Genomic DNA, 13,776 nt, shown 5'->3' with positions numbered 1-13,776 from the left:
CTCATCAAGAACCTTCCTCTCACCGGTCAGCGAGTCTCTCTGAGATGGTCCTGTGTGGTTGTTCACACCTCAGATCATGTGTGTGTTTGTGTGAGACGGATGGTGTTGGTGGAGCAGAGACCCGGACATGAGTCTCTGAAACCTGGATTATCATCCGTTAATTGATCTCCAAACACTCTTGACCTTGGCAGGTTGAATGTAAGCAGCATGTTGCCCTCTAGTGGACGCTTTAAGAACTACTGTTGCCATAAAACAAATGCACAGTGAAGGAACAAGCATAACCGCAAAGATTTTTTTTTAACGGAGAATGTCCACTACAACCTGAGGTGATACACTTATATATATATATATATATATATATATATACAATATATTTGAAAGACAATTTTTCTTTTTTTTTTATCTAACTCAAATTAACGCAAACACTTAAGTCACCTGACTGTCATTTTTATTTTCTATAGGTTCAGATATTATAGCAATACATGTCCCTGAACCTAATTCTAAATAAGTTAGATGCTTTAAACGTGTATGTGGCTCATTCATTACTTTACTATGGAAGTAAATATGTGACATCAATTATTGAGCAAGTGGCTCGGTACTCCATTGGCTTTGTCTAGTTTAAGATGCGGTTTCATCTATTTCATCTATCATAATGATTTTCTTAAACAATAAAGTAGGTCAATTCTCTTGTCTTAATGATTGATTTCCCTTTAAGGGAAAATAGTATCCTTATCTTGCAAATAAAAAGGGGACTAGTCATTAATTTAAAGGTATTTTTCAGTACAGAACAACACAGAACAACAGTCCAGAGAACCGGGTCAGTGTTGCACCGGACACACATCCGCTTTGCTGTCACTTCCTGCGCCCTGATCCACTCACAAGCAGACACCATTCCCTAGTCGGGGGAGGTGCCTGAGGAGGAGGAAAAGAACAGCATTCATGGTAAAAAATACACCATGGAAATATCCTAAAACTCTTGACTTAAACCTCAACAGTATGATTTTCTTTGATGATATTAAGTCTTAAAATCCATGTGTTCAACATGACAGAACAGCAGTATTGGAGGATCAAATGAAGACTCCTCAAACGACCAGAAGATTTGACAGTAGAGATGCTAGATTCTACATCAGCATAAAACAGCTTAAGAATGCAAACATGAACCGCAAGTCCAAAACGTTCTCTCGATGAGAATGCATCAGATTCTTGGCATCCTGTCATTCCCACAGTTGCAGCTGTGCAGCATCTGTATATCAGAAATGTTAACACTCTTAAAATGAACTGTGTTTGTGGACATAAACTTCCTGTCTCTCTGTAAAGCAGCCTCTGTGAGGACTTAACTAAAGGCTCTAGGACCTGGTGGGGGAGAATTCCTCTCCCACTGCCCATGGATTTCTGGGCGGGTCTCCTGGAAATAAGATTCCAGTGCTGGGATTTGGAAAAGTGAGCCGGCATCTCCCACAAGTCTCTTATTCAACTTCTTCTCGTAGGCCAACTCAGCACTGGAGTCTGCTAGCTGCTGTTTTTAGGACAACTTGACCACCTCAAGAACATAATAAGGTAAGTTGGATGAACTTAAAGTTTTGGGGGAAGGGATGAGGGTTAGTTTGGAGCTCAGGGTAACTAGCAGAAATTGCCCAGGCATGTGAAAAAACCACAAAGTCAGATAAGATTTGTAGCTGGAGGCCCCACTGCAGACTGTGCTCAGTAACTTCAAAACTGTTTTATAAAAACATTGTTTAGAATGTTTTTTCTGTCTATCTTAGAATATACACTTTAAGCTAATAGGAATTTGTTAATTTTAAAGGTTCTACTTTATTAAATTAAAAGTGTAGAAATAAACACGACTACACTCAGTTACTACAAACTAAATTTAGCCTCAACTGGTGACATTTAAAGTTACATTGCATCCGAAATTAAGAGAATAAAACGATAATATTGTTTTTATTCTCCAACATTTGAACCACAATTGACATTCATCTGTGTGTGTGTGCATAAATAAGGGTTTATATTAGTGTTCTTACCATGATGATTTTCTTTTATTGATTATATTCAATAAAATGTAAATGTTTCTCCCAAACAATTATGCAGAGAAACAAAACTGTGTTCAGTGTTGCTGTAGCTGATCCATGTTTTTTTTTAATCTTCTATGTTGCTCTAAAGATCGATAGATTGATCAACAGCTAGTGGTCGCAGGCTGACACTTCCTGGGTCACAAACTTGTGATTTGATACGTTAGTATTAAGATAGTTTTGGCAGTAAGGAGAGGAGGAAAAACCCCTTGAATGTTTGGAGTGAAAGTCTGACCTTTGTCAGGGAGCAGAGCCAGTCAAGTTCGATATAGAAGCTGGTACCGGAAAAGGAACCACAGGAAGAAAGTTCGTCCACAATTTATTCAGTAAAATATAATTGAAAAATAATTTAATGTAGAAAATCAGAAACACACATTGGTGGTTCCACAGTCAGACTTATCCTCAAATCTCTCGCGTACTTGGAGGCATATTGAGCATGTTCCTGCTTGTTTCTTTGTCTAGCCCTTCAAGTCTAAACCAGAGCTTCTTTACCCCTCGAGTCTTACTAAGCGTTCAGCTGCACAAAAAAAGGGAGGAAGTGCAGATATTTAGGGCTTTAGGATACATATCTTCCAGCATGTTTTGGCTGAGATCCATCCCACAGCTGCCTACGTGGTCATTATGTAACTCTACAGTTACCGCTCTGACTTAGAAGTCAAAATAAAGTTACTGAAGTCGTAAACCTACACTTGGAGTCTGATTTGATTGGAATAAAATGTGGTTTTATTCTTCTAGCTCCTACATCGAATCGCCATGTGGCCAAACCTGGCAGTGCTGGTCCTTCTTGCGACAGCAGCCTTAGCTGCTAACACTAAAGATAAAGTGCTGAGTACCACTAAAGATAAAGTGCTGAGTAACACTACAGATAAAGTGCTGAGTAACACTACAGAAAAAGTGCTGAGTAAGCACGCAACAACCCTGGCTGACAAAAGCACCAACCTGGCGTTCAGCCTCTACCAGAACATGGCTAAAGAGAAAGGTGTGGAGAACATCGTCATATCTCCTGTTGTGGTGGCGTCCTCGCTGGGCCTGGTGGCTCTGGGCGGCAAAGCCTCCACCGCCTCTCAAGTTAAAACCGTTCTGAACGCGTCCACGGTGAAGGACGACCATCTGCACTCTGGTCTGGCTGAGCTGCTGACCGAGGTGAGTGACCAGAAGACGCGCAACGTCACCTGGAAGATCAGCAACCACATTTATGGACCCAGCTCTATCAAGTTCGTGGATGATTTCGTGAAGAGCAGCAAGAAGCACTACAAGTGTGGCCACACCAAGATCAACTTCAAAGACAAGAAGAGCGCGGTCAACTCCATCAACGAGTGGGCGGCCAAGTCCACTGACGGGAAACTTCCGGAGGTGACCAAGGATGTGGAGAAGACTGATGGAGCCATCATCATCAATGCCATGTTTTTCAAACGTGAGTTAAATAACCATCAACCCAGCTTTTCAGGTTTAACCTCTTCCTCCTGTTGACCACACAGCCCACTGGAACGAGCAGTTCCACCCTAAGATGGTGGACAACCGTGGCTTCATGGTCTCCAGGAGCCTCACCGTCTCCATAGAGATGATGCATCGAACAGGTTTGTGTGTTCATAAGGTGCCTAACAATTGACCAGCAGATTAAAAACATGCATGTGCTGACAACGACTAGCAAGTACAGCCTTCACATTTTTACATTTAAATACAACTTTACAGCAATCGCCAACCACCAAAATGAGCAAACCAACCATGTCAAATTATGCGGAAACTTGCCCTTAGCTCCTGAAAGGGTTTACCTGATGTCACTGAAAGATATAGTTTGTTTGTAATAGCAAAACATCTGTTATCGTGAAGCCGTATAAATCCGTACAAAACAAAAACAAAAACAAAAAAAAGGGTAGATTTATATTTACAATCAGTGTTAAGTGTTAATTCACAACAAATAATTCAAAGTGTTTTGAACTTTTTTGTAAATATTTTTATACATTTTTATATCTTTGAGAGCTTGTATACATCAGATTTTTTTTTAATTAATACGATTTACAGGCATCTTTGGACACTATGAAGATAAAACCAACAGCTTGACCATCCTGAGCATGCCACTGGCTCATAAAAAGTCCACCATGGTCTTCCTCATGCCCTCCAGTGTGGAGCCTCTGGAGCGCCTGGAGAAAATACTGACCAAGAAGCAGCTGAAGACATGGATGGGCAAGCTAAAGCAAACAGCAGTGGCTGTGTCGCTACCCAAAGTCAGTTTGGAAGTCAGCCACAACCTGCAGGTAGGTTTTAATAGCTTTGTTGCTTGATAAAATATGCAGGTCATGATCATTTCAATCCATTTTGACCTGAGATGTTGAATCATTCAGCGATTAACTTAATAAGACCTCAGTATGATGTCGGGCTTCAATCAATCTTTCATTTAACAATAGAAAAATCTGGGAGAGCTGGGATTGACCGAGGCTGTCGACAAATCCAAAGCAGACTTCTCCAACATTTCCGGAAAGAAGGATCTGTACTTATCCAGTGTATTCCACGCCGCTGCTTTGGAGTGGACGACCGACGGGAACGAAATTGACATGACCGTCTTTGCAACGGACAAACTAAAAAACCCTAAACTCTTCTACGTCGACCACCCGTTCATCTTCTTGGTGCAAGACCTGAAGACGAAGTCCATCCTGTTCATTGGTCGAATGGTCCGGCCAAAAGGTGACAAGATGAGAGATGAGTTGTAACCTAGCCATGACCTAGGATGTTGTCATTTTTCTACAGTTAGGAGTCAAAAGAATTGATGGTTGTAAGATAACACAAGTACATTCCTTTACATTTCTCAACGCCAGCATTCCCAGATAACACTGAAAAGTAGTTTTGCAATGTGTTTGTAAGTCAAGTCGAGTCAAGTTTTCAAAATGATATCAAGGACTGAAGACTTACATTAAGTATGATTTCCATGAACTACGTCTTAAATGCTGAAGGCACCATGATGATTGTTTTAAGTTATCAGTGTTAGTCAGCTTTGAAATACCTTCTTAAAATGAATTGACAGAAACATTTCTAAGGCCTGTTATATTGATAAAGACCACTGCAGTGAAACAGCCATGGACTTTCAAATGTGATGTATATTGGTTTGGACATATTTTTTAAACATTAAAAAAAGGTTTTGTACAGTGTCTTGTTCAACAGCTGTGTCAAGTTTGTGCAGCGATGTCTTGCAACTCGACCACATTTCCTCCCATAACCACCCGGCCTGAGGACCTGTGTTGTGAAACAAAACCTCTTCATGTCTGCTTTTTACAGATTGTTTGTAGCAAAACAATCAATAATTAAAATCATAGACCGTATCAGTATGGATGTTAGTCAATAAAGCCTTATAAATAGTTAAACACATGGTTCATATCAGCCTAAACCAACCCAAAAATGTGGCTTATATGTGGATTATTTTATAAAAATGGACATGTTATGTTGGTAAGGTTGGTCTCGCTGAATTGATTTGAATCATTCAACAATAATTTAATTAGTTTAATCTTATATTATTATACCAGACCAGTGACAGCGGTTGAACAAACAGTGGCCTTAGGTTTCGTTTTCCAGAACACTGTAAATTGCCATGTGACTCAAATACAGAGATGTAAGTAAGTAATATTTATTTGTATAGCGCTTTTCCAGACCAGGGTCACAAAGCGCTTAAACAATCAAAACAATATTCAATAAAGTATATACTTTAAAGATCAAGATAAAACTGATAACACAACAGGAGTTCCAGAAAATCAAGGAAAAGCCTGAACAAATAAAAACGTCTTAAGATGTTTCTTAAAGGAGTCAGTATGTATTGTATGTTATGATACTTTTAACTGTGTATTGATAGTGATTGTTGAAGCGCTTTGTGACCCTGGTCTAGAAATAACTTTTACTTACTAACTTACTTACTTACTATACACTTGAAAAAAACACTTTAATTAACTTTAATTCAAACATAGCTGTAACTGGAAAATATGACTTTATTTTAATTTATATAAAGGCGTGCATTAATAAACTATAATAATAGCAGTATTAAATAATGCTGCTATTGTCCGTTTTATTATGTTTATTATTAAGATTGAAAAAAAAGACTTCCATAATATAAAATAGGAATCGTCTAAAAATGTGTGCATTAAAAAAACATAATAATAGCAGTATTAAATAATTCTGCTATTGTCCGTTTATTATGTTTATTATTAAGATTAAAAAAAAAAGACTTCCATAATATAAAATAGGAATCTTCTAAAAATGTGTGCATTAAAAAAATATAATAATAGCAGTATTAAATAATGCTGCTATTGTCCGTTTATTGTAATAATATAGGTAAGGTAAGGTAAGGTAAAACTTTACTGAGGGATCAATAAAGTTTTACCTTACCTTACCTTTATTATTGAGATTTTTAAAAAAGACTTCCATAATATAAAATAGGAATCTTCACGAGAACGCGCGTTTCCGGCTAAGGGTTTTTGTGACGTGTGCGCGCCCCCGCCACGGTTTGAGGTAGCGCGCATGGAGGAAAGGGAGGAGGAGGAAGCGCAGCGCGTGCACGTCCTCGACTGGGACTCGCACCCACAGCCTCCTCCTCTTCTTCCATCATGGCTCCCTCGCTGGACAGACCAGGATACTGGGGCCGGCCGACCTCCACGCTGGACTGGTGCGAGGACAACTATGTGGTCTCCTTCTACGTCGCCGAGTTCTGTGAGTGAAGCGAACAACAACAACAACAACAACAACAGCTGCTGCTGTGGAAGAACAACTCTCGTCATTGTTGCTCGCGCGAGCGTGAAGATCCACGGCGAGTGGGCGGAATGTCAACAGTAGTTCATGTGACTTCTAGTGGAGATGAATCACCATCTGACCCGTTTATTTCAACGTGTCCGTGGAGCTGACGTCATCGTTATTATCAGTTATTATCCTGGTGTCGTCATAGGGGGTCTAGCTACAGGGCACTAGGAAGGATTCGAGTTCATATTGGGTTCAGATTGTCTCTCACCCTGAGTAGCTGGGACATACCTGCGTCCACGAGTGCCTTCTGAGCATCAATATTTTTAGAGAAATAAAAAATAAATGGTGTGCATCTTCAATAACTATAAAATATAAATGCATATTTATTCCATTTATTTGACAAGAAAACCCCTTTTTACTATATTTGTTTTTGAAAATGTGAGGATCATGATGAGGAAGTGAAGTAGGAGTAGCATTGATCTTTTTTTTGTGTGTTGTGTTGCAGTGTGAGTCCTTTAAAGCAGTTGTTTCACTTTATATGGTAAAGAAAAAGAAGGTCGTTCTCCTGATAGTTTGTTATCATGGCCCTCCCTTTATTAGTGATGCAACACAGTCCAAGGTCGCCTCCAGCAAGACCGTCCAGAGCGATTCCAACAATGGCTTCTTTTTTTCATACATTCAAATCGGCTCCATTAACGACACTATGACTCTTTAGTTGTTGTTGTTGTTTGTGGCTTTTGTCTGCTCCACACTGTCACGCGTGACCGGCTGGAGAGTTCTTTGCTACTACAGCGTTTTCACTGTGATTCCATTAACGTGACGGAAACGACCAGAAGGCTTTGTTTCCGTTACAAATACTGACAATAAACATTTTAAACTCCAGTCTAACAGTCTTGCCTAGATCATCATTATTCACAGAAGAAGAAGTCGTGCCATGAAGTAACGTCTATCTCTACTTCCTTGTTTGGTTTTTTTTGTCATGCACGACTTGGAAAAAAATGCACGAGCAGGACAAATATTTGATCTTACAATGGTGGATAATTCACCTTCAGTTCGCACTCTCACTGTACCATCAAGTACTGATACACATCTAAACATTTGTTCAGCAACAGTCTCTCTGTCGCCTGGTCTTCGATCACACACTTGATATCATGTCACCGGGAAGTTTATATGTCAAGTGTCTCCTGTTTATCTCTGTGTTCAGGGAACACCGTCAGCAACCTGATCATGATTCTGCCTCCTCTCTGGGGAGCCGTGCAGACGTACCATCATGGGCTGGAGTTCCGCTACATTTGCTCTTTCCTGGGACTCGCAGGTGAGTGAGACCGACATCTCAAATGATCGCCTGACACCGGTGAGAAAATATCATTCAAACATTTGACACATTTATTAACATTCAAACAGTGGGCAGTGAACAATTAAACAAACAACTGTTAAAGTTGCTGAGATCAACAGTTAAATATGAGAAGTTTCTGTTGACTTCCTGAAGCATGTGACCTTTTTTTTTCTCGATGTTGTCATCAGAGTTTGACTTGACTTTTGTATCAAAGGATGTGAAATCAAAAAGATGAATTGAAAAAATATTGAAATGTATCACAGCCGGATTCTTAATCATATTAGTACTTTAATCATAATAGTACTTTATTAATCGCTGTATGACGTGTTTTATGCTGATATTAATTCATAAATGAATTGTTTTTAAATGAGGTATAAACGCCACATTGATATGAAATTAAATCGTTCTTGAGGGACATAATTCTGCCCTTGACAGCTTTAAATATACATTTTCAACAACCTCATGTTTAATAGCTTTTTCTAGCATCGCTTGTGACAATAATATGATTTATTTCGTTTTACTTTATTTTCACGTGTGTTTTCATGAAGACCTCTCACAGTTTTTATGGAGAAAAAGCTCCAGAGAGTTTTTATTCCTGCTTCATATATCAAGTCATATATCAAACTACATTGTAGTGGAGTGTTTAGTTTTGCATTTGACTTGTACTGGTCATTTAAGTCAATATTTATACAGCATTAATAGTGTGGATATTGTGATGGTCTGGTTCATGGAGACAGTTGTAGGTCTGCAGGACGACTGGGGTCACGATTGTTAACGATGACAAGATGATCTACTGAACTCTGTAATGACAGTAAATGAATATAAACAACATGAATGTCATGGTATCACTGTGGCTTTTCTGCAGCTGTCGGCGTGGGTTCATGGTGCTTCCACATGACTCTTCTTTATGAGATGCAGGTGAGCAAATGTTGGTGCGATAAAGTGTGTGTTTTTTTTAAATAACCCCCTCTTTTGTTTCGCAGCTACTCGACGAGCTGCCAATGATCTACAGCACATGTGTATTTGTATACTGTGTGTAAGTATTCATTGTTATTTATTGTTTTTTTATTAATTTATTCTCGTTGTAGATTGAAACCGGAGCCTTTGGTGAAACCATTAATTGCTGCTTGGCTGTAGAGTGCACTCTCTTTGTATTGATGTTTTCTGGAACACCCTCTCACATTAGCCAGTTACTTAAGCTTCACCTTCATTCTGTTTCCAGATATGAGTGCTTCAAACAAGAGAACAGTGTCGGGTGGTTTCCGATCGCACTGTTGTTCATCTTCAGCGTCACGGTCACCGCCGTGAGTATTTTCTTTTCACGTGATTTCAACCCTTGACAATGTCTCTGACGGCCGGTGGTGTTGCAGGTGTACCTGCAGTGGAAGGAGCCAGTGTTTCACCAGGTGAGTGTTTTGTTCCCGTGGATCAGATTGCTCATTGTTGCTGTACTATTGTGCCGACTCTTGGTCTCACCAGTGAAAGCAGCAACTCGTCAGCATAGTTTTCAGGAGTATTTAGATCACAGTTTTTACGTTAAATAAACTAGATTTCGTGGAGTGTTTTGGGATCAGCAGGTGTGTGTGTGTGTGTGTGTGTGTGTTGGTTGTCCGTTCAAGATAATGTGATAAAGTTGCCAAGGGAGTTGGCTGTGTTTACTAATCACACTGGCTCACAACAGAGACGCCGTGGTCGCCGCTGATAGTATTGAAAACTTCAAAGAACCAAGTGAACACATCGTCAGTTTAAAAGATTTATGTGCTGGTGAAATCATTCAATGTTGACTGTTGCTGCTGTAGTTTTTATGGTGTACTAAGATATTTTAGAATAGAAATGTCAAAGTTAATCAAGGGGTCCAAAGGTTAAGTACATTTTTCTCAACAATGTAGGAAACATACCGGGGTAAGTAGGTCAACAAGGTATTTATGTAGTATTTACATTTAACTGTTGAAACTTAGATTTGTTGTTTTATTTTAATGTTATTGTTTTTTAAGCTCTGATTTTTTTGAATGATTCAATTCAATACTTTCCTTATTGAAAGCTTGAATAAATTGTTAGCAGTACATTTAATTTAATCATTTGTTGAGTTGGTTGAATTCCTTTATAAAATAAACTGAAACTGAATCTAATTCTGATATTTTCAAAGTCAGTGGGTTTTTAACACATAGTTTGAAACTAAATCCAATAATTCAGGTATACATTTTCTAAATTCAACTTTTTTTTTAATTAAATTCGTAGCCTTTTTAAATGAAATACATCACAATTTCGGTATAAAAATGATAAAACATAAATTATTTTTTTGAACACAGAGTTTGATTCTTATTCCAATTATTCATAAATACATTTTAAATATAACATTCATACTTTTAATTCCAATAATTCTGAAAATATTTGTGAAATTTTAAAATTAACACAAACATTTTGGCTCAAAAAATGTGACCTTTCAATAAATAATTAAATACATAAATGATTAATCATAAATTATATTTTTTTTAAATACAACTTTTAAAATTTAGAAATTATTGAATTTAATTGTTAAAAAAATATTTTGATTAAAAATGACATTTGTCTCGGGACCTTGAGTTGAATTAAGACTCATAATCATGTCAGAAACAAACGGATCATAAAGTGAAGCCAGTAAACAAACTATCTTACTGTGTGCACCTTGCATGCTGAACGTTTGTACAGTATATATTTGAGGAATGAGGAAAAAGGCTGGAGGCTCTTACTGTGTAAACAACGCTCTGTAGCTAATTTGAACTTGAACATCATGAAAACACCGTTGAAATGAGGAACAATAAATAGTGTCTTCTTCGCTGCAGGTCATGTATGGTGCTCTCGTGGCTTGTCTAGTGGCTCGCTCCATCTTCATTGTTACATGGTAGGTTCGTACACAAACGCTCAAAGCATAATGATTGTTTACACAAACTCACGAAAGGCTTCCTTCTCAGGGTGTACCCCTGGCTCAGACCTCTGTGCTACACCTCACTAGGTGTCTTTCTGTTCGGATTCCTGCTGTGGAATATCGACAACATCTTCTGTGATTCCATAAGGTGGGAACTTTTAAAAAACAACACATTATCAAATGAATATTTAACCAGATATTGGTGTTGCAGAGCCAGCAGACTAACGCTGCCTCCTGCTGCTGGAGTGGCGACACAATTCCATGCGTGGTGGCACATCTTCACAGGCCTCGGCTCCTACTTGCACATACTTCTCAGGTACGTTTCTGCTTTTATCCCTGAGGAATTCCAGTCGTTAAATCCATTTCCTCTACTGTAGCCTACAGATACGATCCACCTACCTCAAGTTCAGACCAAAAATAAAGGTAAGAATCTCGTCATGAATGAATCATATCCTTATTATTATTATTATTATTATGAAGAAAAGCTAAATCTCTTTTGTTTGTTTAGTTTGTATGTGGCATTTGGCCGACACTCCACATTGAACCGCAGAAGAATGGCTGATGGAAAAAAAAGGACATAGACCAGCCAAAAGTTGGTGATCAGTTCCAGACACCATCGGCCCTGAAGACCCTCCATTGATGCCAGGGGGGCCGGTGTGGACCAACGTAGAGACCCTTCTGCTCGCTGGTCTGAGGCGTCTACTAATCCAACAATTTTTGTTATCAAACCTAATTTATTAGATGTGTTTTTACCATGTATTTAATCATGCCATCCTGATTCGTATTATGTCGTTCTCACATTAATTGTATTTGTAGTTTAATGCAATGGGAGTTATTGATAATTGCTGATACACATGTTTATGTTCAAGGGATAACTGTGCCATTTAGAGAAAATGTAATTGACAGTTATGCTGATAATGTATTTACAACCTATACTGGGTGGAGAAGATGAACTCACGGAAGTTAGCCAAACTACTTGATTCCACTTAATCATAGCTAAAATGTTCACTGCAATAGCTGACTGATAATATTTAGAAGATAAAAAGACAACACTAGCAGTTGTTTATAGTTCTCAATAGCTAATGTTAGAAGCTAACAGTTACTAGCTAGCTGTCTTGGTCTAGCTGCTTTCGGTTGTTTAAATCACTAAGTAAGTAAAGAAAAAACAACCTACAATTTGTTTTTAAAATATCATAGTGTTTTACTGTAGTTATCTCGTGTCTCAAAATGTTACAGCTCGAGATGACATAAGCTAATGGCTAAGCTAGGTAGCCACATGCTGCATCAGAATGAAATGCTTATTTAATTTCTGTCATTTGGGGTAAAATCACTGCGCGTCATAATCTAGAAAAAAAGAATGGTGTTGTTGTTTAATTTGTAGTGAAATGATGTAGCAGTTACCTACCTTAATAATGTTCACGCTGACTAAAATGAAGGTTAAGATTGTTTTAAATCGTCATGTACGTTGTAAACTGAGAGGCAGTACTGTATAACTAACTGGAAGCACTAGGGGGCGCACTTGTCATTCTTTTTCGAACATACATCCTAAACCTCGCGTTAAAACGTCTGCTGTGATGGGATTGAAGGGATTTTGATATTTTAACTGTGAAACAGAGGTGAAGATGCACATTCTTTCATGTAAAAATGTTACTTAACGTTGTCCAACACATTTGTTTAGCAAGCAAAACATGATCCATGGTGTCATAAAAGCACAACGTCTGAAAGTATTAGCATTGCTCATGCATCCATATGTTGAATTTCATCTTTCAAAACTGCTGCCAAGTGTAGCAGTTATTCAGTGGGTGCCTTATTGTAGACCTTGCAGTGTACTCCGAAGTTGCCTTGATGTTGATCTCCTTCAGACGTGTTTTGCAGCCGTCCTGTTGTTGCCGGGAGGAGAAGGCAGCAATGGCTTGGACATTTTTCCAGCTGTGAGTCTTCTAACTTCTATACATTTCACGTGTCTTTCAAATGAGTGTTGTGATCGTGGCTCGACCTGTCCAAACTGCACAATGCGTAGACTTGTGCCAGTGAGTCCTCATTGATGTCTGGTGTTGATTAAAAATTGATTGTGTCATTGATCGTTGTCTTCTTTCTTTTGAAGTCATTTCCAATGTTGTTTTCAAAGCTATTACAGCCTGAAACAAGACATTGTGGGATGAAATCTTCTGTGAAATAATTCACATATTTCTTAAGAATCCTGAGTATTTTTTTTTACAAAATCTTCTTTATATAAAAGTGTAAACATACAGTTTTTATATTTATAAATACAAAAAGTATCACAATACAGGGGCAGCGATATGATATATTGCAATATATTGCGATACTGTAGGAACAAGGATTTATTTGCAGTGTTTGCAGTGCCCAAGTATTTTTCTCCGGGTTTGCAGAATTTATGACTCTTGATGAAGTCGTTATTGCTTTAATTTGTTTTAAAACCAAAATTTGTCCAAACACCAGCTTTCAAAACTGCAGGAGTCCACTGTATCCTCTTGTCCTCAGTCATAACCCGGGTCTCGTTGGATTTATATACAGGTACATACATATAGAGTATGTGTATAGATAGATAGATAGATAGATAGTATATTAAATATTGACAACTTACAGGGAGGGGCATTTGTGGCAGGAATTTGGCCACTTGCGATCGGCAAACATTTTATCCAAGAGGGAGAAAAACTGTCCTTTTAACATATTATTTATTGTTAAACTTATATATAATATTTATCATTGTCCTCAAGTACTACCTGGTT

General features: G+C 38.3%; 2 protein-coding genes across 2 annotated transcripts; both read left to right on the top strand.

Annotated features, from left to right (window-relative positions):
• Window positions 1-1,348: 1,348 nt before the first annotated feature.
• serpinh1a (serpin peptidase inhibitor, clade H (heat shock protein 47), member 1a) lies at window positions 1,349-5,212 on the top strand. Its single transcript, XM_087807811.1, has 5 exons — window positions 1,349-1,557; window positions 2,805-3,483; window positions 3,548-3,646; window positions 4,092-4,324; window positions 4,475-5,212. The coding sequence occupies exons 2-5, from the start codon at window positions 2,823-2,825 to the stop codon at window positions 4,775-4,777; spliced, it is 1,296 nt and encodes a 431-aa protein (XP_087663937.1). The 5' UTR covers window positions 1,349-1,557; window positions 2,805-2,822; the 3' UTR covers window positions 4,778-5,212.
• Window positions 5,213-6,603: 1,391 nt separating this feature from the next.
• On the top strand, window positions 6,604-13,105 carry acer3 (alkaline ceramidase 3). The gene is made up of 11 exons (XM_087807805.1): window positions 6,604-6,758; window positions 7,990-8,100; window positions 8,987-9,039; window positions 9,105-9,157; window positions 9,344-9,425; window positions 9,492-9,527; window positions 10,944-11,002; window positions 11,073-11,174; window positions 11,238-11,342; window positions 11,404-11,449; window positions 11,535-13,105. Exons 1-11 carry the CDS (start codon window positions 6,656-6,658, stop codon window positions 11,586-11,588), a joined length of 804 nt encoding a protein of 267 aa, XP_087663931.1. The 5' UTR covers window positions 6,604-6,655; the 3' UTR covers window positions 11,589-13,105.
• Window positions 13,106-13,776: the final 671 nt, after the last annotated feature.

The sequence above is a fragment of the Callionymus lyra genome, chromosome 14 (genome assembly GCF_982586985.1).
Source record: "Callionymus lyra chromosome 14, fCalLyr1.hap1.1, whole genome shotgun sequence".
Lineage (NCBI taxonomy): Eukaryota > Metazoa > Chordata > Actinopteri > Syngnathiformes > Callionymidae > Callionymus > Callionymus lyra.
This window is presented reverse-complemented; position numbering and strand designations above follow the sequence as displayed.

What these genes read in the sequence shown, in the direction of transcription:
- serpinh1a (XM_087807811.1), top strand. Translation starts at nt 2,823, where the DNA reads ATGTGGCCAAACCTGGCAGTGCTGGTCCTTCTTGCGACAGCAGCCTTA. An exon ending in AGAGATGATGCATCGAACAG is followed by an intron (nt 3,647 to 4,091) that starts GTTTGTGTGTTC and finishes TACGATTTACAG; the next exon opens with GCATCTTTGGACACTATGAA. An exon ending in AAGTCAGCCACAACCTGCAG is followed by an intron (nt 4,325 to 4,474) that starts GTAGGTTTTAAT and finishes ATTTAACAATAG; the next exon opens with AAAAATCTGGGAGAGCTGGG.
- acer3 (XM_087807805.1), top strand. Translation starts at nt 6,656, where the DNA reads ATGGCTCCCTCGCTGGACAGACCAGGATACTGGGGCCGGCCGACCTCC. An exon ending in CTTCTACGTCGCCGAGTTCT is followed by an intron (nt 6,759 to 7,989) that starts GTGAGTGAAGCG and finishes CTCTGTGTTCAG; the next exon opens with GGAACACCGTCAGCAACCTG. An exon ending in AGGAGCCAGTGTTTCACCAG is followed by an intron (nt 9,528 to 10,943) that starts GTGAGTGTTTTG and finishes TCTTCGCTGCAG; the next exon opens with GTCATGTATGGTGCTCTCGT.